The sequence below is a fragment of the Theobroma cacao genome, chromosome 3, assembly GCF_053813885.1.
Source record: "Theobroma cacao isolate CCN51 chromosome 3, ASM5381388v1, whole genome shotgun sequence".
Taxonomy (NCBI): domain Eukaryota; kingdom Viridiplantae; phylum Streptophyta; class Magnoliopsida; order Malvales; family Malvaceae; genus Theobroma; species Theobroma cacao.
The window spans coordinates 33116649-33119670 of record NC_142641.1 but is presented as its reverse complement, the minus strand read 5'-3'; the positions used below and the strand labels follow the sequence as shown (position 1 = coordinate 33119670).

The window sequence follows — 3022 nt, the reverse complement described above, 5'->3', positions numbered from 1 at the left end:
ATACAGGTGGAAGAAACAAGAACTCACATTAAACATTAAACAATAAAAGGGGACACTTAATCATACTCCTATGTGAAGAAAGAGTTAGTTGTTGATGAATTGACAACCAGATATATTTAAACAATTGAAAATGAAAGGATAGCTATCCGTAGGTAGGCTAAACAGCAAGAAAAAATAATATAAGTGCGGCTTAGGACCCAAAGCAAGCTAGTCTGGGGAAGTAGTGGCGGTATCCATGGCTAGAAAACCACATGTACTGGCTATACCCTTCCCAGCACAAGGCCATGTGGCGCCTTTCATGAAGTTGGCCCTCCAAATTGCTGCTAATGGAGTGAAAATCACATTCGTTAATTCAGAGTCTGTACATGAAAGAATTATGGCTTCAGTATCAGCGGACATCGAAGAGCAAAGCCTGATAAGTCTAGTTTCAATTCCTGATGCTTTAGAATCAAGGGGTGCTCAAAGAAATGCTGTTAATTTCACAAAAAGGGCACAGAAAGGTATGCCGGGTTCATTGAAGAACTTGATTGAGAAAATAAACCAGTCTAACATCAATGAGCAAATCACTTGTGTTTTAGCTGATACAACGGCTGTGTGGGCACTGGAAGTGGCCAAGGAAATGGGGATCGGGCGAATTGCAGTTCAAGTTGCTGGACCAGCAGTTTTGGCCCTCTCACTACAAATTCCACAGCTACTTGGGGCTGGAATTCTGGATAACGATGGTAAGAATCTGGCAGCATTTATAATTAACTATACATGTACTTGATATGATTTTGGGGTTGGCTTTAGGTATATACACCTATTCTGGTTTAATTACTATATAGTTTACAATGTATTACATGATAAAAACACAATGACAAGGTCATGTGTACTTTAACTGAAAATGCTAACAGTATTCTTATTTATTTGTATTTTTTAAAAGCTTGACTATGGATAGAATAATTTGAACTTTGCAGGAATTCTAGTGAAAGGCGAATCAATCTCATTATCAAAGGAAATCCCTACCTGGAGTAGGTCAGATATTCCATGGAGCAGCAGTGATCCAGAAATGCAGAAAGCTATATTTGGACTTTCTTGTACCTTACCCAAAATTGTTGGATTTACCAACTTGATTCTTTCCAACACATTTTATGAACTAGATGCATCAGCCTTGAAATTGGTTCCTAACATCTTACCTATAGGCCCGTTACATGCCAGAAACTATATGGGAACTTTTGCTGGAAACTTTTGGCCTGAGGACTCAATTTGCATAAGCTGGCTTGATCAACAAACTGCAGGCTCTGTCATCTATGTTGCATTCGGTAGCACAGGAAAATTTAGCCCACAACAAGTAGATGAACTGGCACTTGGTCTTGAACTCACTGGCCATCCATTTTTATGGGTAGTCAGATCCAACCTTTCAAATGGATCAGTTACTAAATTTCCTGAAGGATTCATAGAAAGAATAGCTGATCGTGGAAAAATTGTTGAATGGGGGCCTCAGGAAAAGGTGTTAGCTCACCCTTCTGTTGCTTGTTTCGTAAGCCATTGTGGATGGAATTCCACTCTGGAGGGTTTAAGCAAGGGGATACCCTTCCTATGTTGGCCTTACTTCACTGATCAGTTACATAATAAAAGCTATATTTGTGACGTTTGGAGGATTGGTTTGGGAGTTGACCCAGATGAAAATGGAATCATAACAAGGCACGAAATTAGTACAAAAATAAAAGCAGTGCTCTCGTCTGATGCTATAAAAGCAAACGCCCTGCACCTAAAGGAGCTTGCCAGAAAGAGTATCAATGAAGGCGGGTCTTCCTACAAGAATTTCAAGAGCTTTATTGAACAGATAAAGGGTGTCTAGACCAGACAAATCTTTTATAAATCTCTTATAAACAGAATTTGCCTAAGTTGTCTCAAACATAAGAAATAGATAAATCAAAGGAAATGGTCTGGTGCTTGACTAGTTCTTCATAAGGGCAGTTGTTAAGACTTTTTCAAGGAACAGAAATGTAATAAGTTGTATGCTATTCTATGTTCTTAGTATTTGTCACTTTTCATCTGCACTCCTTCCTGTAAAGGCTGAAAGTTGTGCGGAATCTCCTGAAGGCTGAAATTTCTTCTTGGTATTGGAAAAAAACTTTTGTAGTCAAGAGAAATTGCTAGAACGGTCCATCCTTCTCTAGGTATCGAGACTTTATTTTGTTAATCGAGACTTATCTTGTTGACCTAAATGTCAGTCCGGATGGGTGAAAATTGAAAGAGGATTCATTGCTTCCATGTCTTTCCCATTGTCATTCTGTGACACCTAATTCAATTTTGTCAACACAGTGAGTTCGAAATATATCAAGTAAAAGGATGAAATTTCTTCGATTGTATATGCTTTGTGTCACAAATTACGTTCCTCCACTTAAATATGTGATAGTCCATGTGGCGCTTGGGTGCACGTTTCCACACAAGTCAGCCAATAACTCTATGTATATCTTTACTAGTGAGACAGCCCAATAATTCACCGATTGCTCACCCCTTATAAAGAGTTTACGAGGTTTTACAAATATTTCACCAAGACCGTTACAATGCATGAGATGGGGACAATTTTTTCCTAAAAGGTCTTCCCCTTAAAGACTTAACAAACATTTCTACAGATGTCACCAAGTACCATTACAATGTTTAAAAGGGGGACATCTCCCTTAAGGGTACAAAAGACTTAATCTCCTAGGTAGTTTTACCCTGTCATAGCCCTATACAAGGTTGGCTCATGACATCCTCCCCCACTTAATCTATTGATGTCCTCATTGAATTGTTGACTTGGGGCTTTTCAATTTTCTAGTTGAAGGTGAGGAGATCGACTTCATTTTCCCTAGTGATTTCATCTATGCCTAAACCTTCTCATTTAACCAAATACTCTTGTGTTGGTCGTCGGTTGATTATGATCATCTTCTTTGTAGGAATCTCCTCTACTCAACGTTGTGATGGGGGCTGGGTGGTGATGGCAGCTATCATGGCTTAACTCCTGCTAGTATCTATTGGATCTACGTGGGACAAC

The 3022-nt window shown here is 39.1% G+C and overlaps 1 protein-coding gene across 2 annotated transcripts; it reads left to right on the top strand.

Moving 5' to 3' along the window:
• The first annotated feature begins 223 nt into the window (after window positions 1-223).
• LOC18604806 (UDP-glycosyltransferase 83A1-like) lies at window positions 224-2247 on the top strand. 2 transcript variants are annotated; one of them, XM_018117199.2, is made up of 3 exons: window positions 224-500; window positions 579-722; window positions 957-2247. In XM_018117199.2, the coding sequence occupies exons 1-3, from the start codon at window positions 236-238 to the stop codon at window positions 1838-1840; spliced, it is 1293 nt and encodes a 430-aa protein (XP_017972688.1). In that variant the 5' UTR covers window positions 224-235; the 3' UTR covers window positions 1841-2247. The 2 variants fall into 2 exon arrangements, with proteins under 2 accessions (XP_017972688.1, XP_007037530.2); XM_007037468.3 differs by having other exon boundaries at window positions 224-722.
• The last annotated feature ends 775 nt before the right edge of the window (window positions 2248-3022 follow it).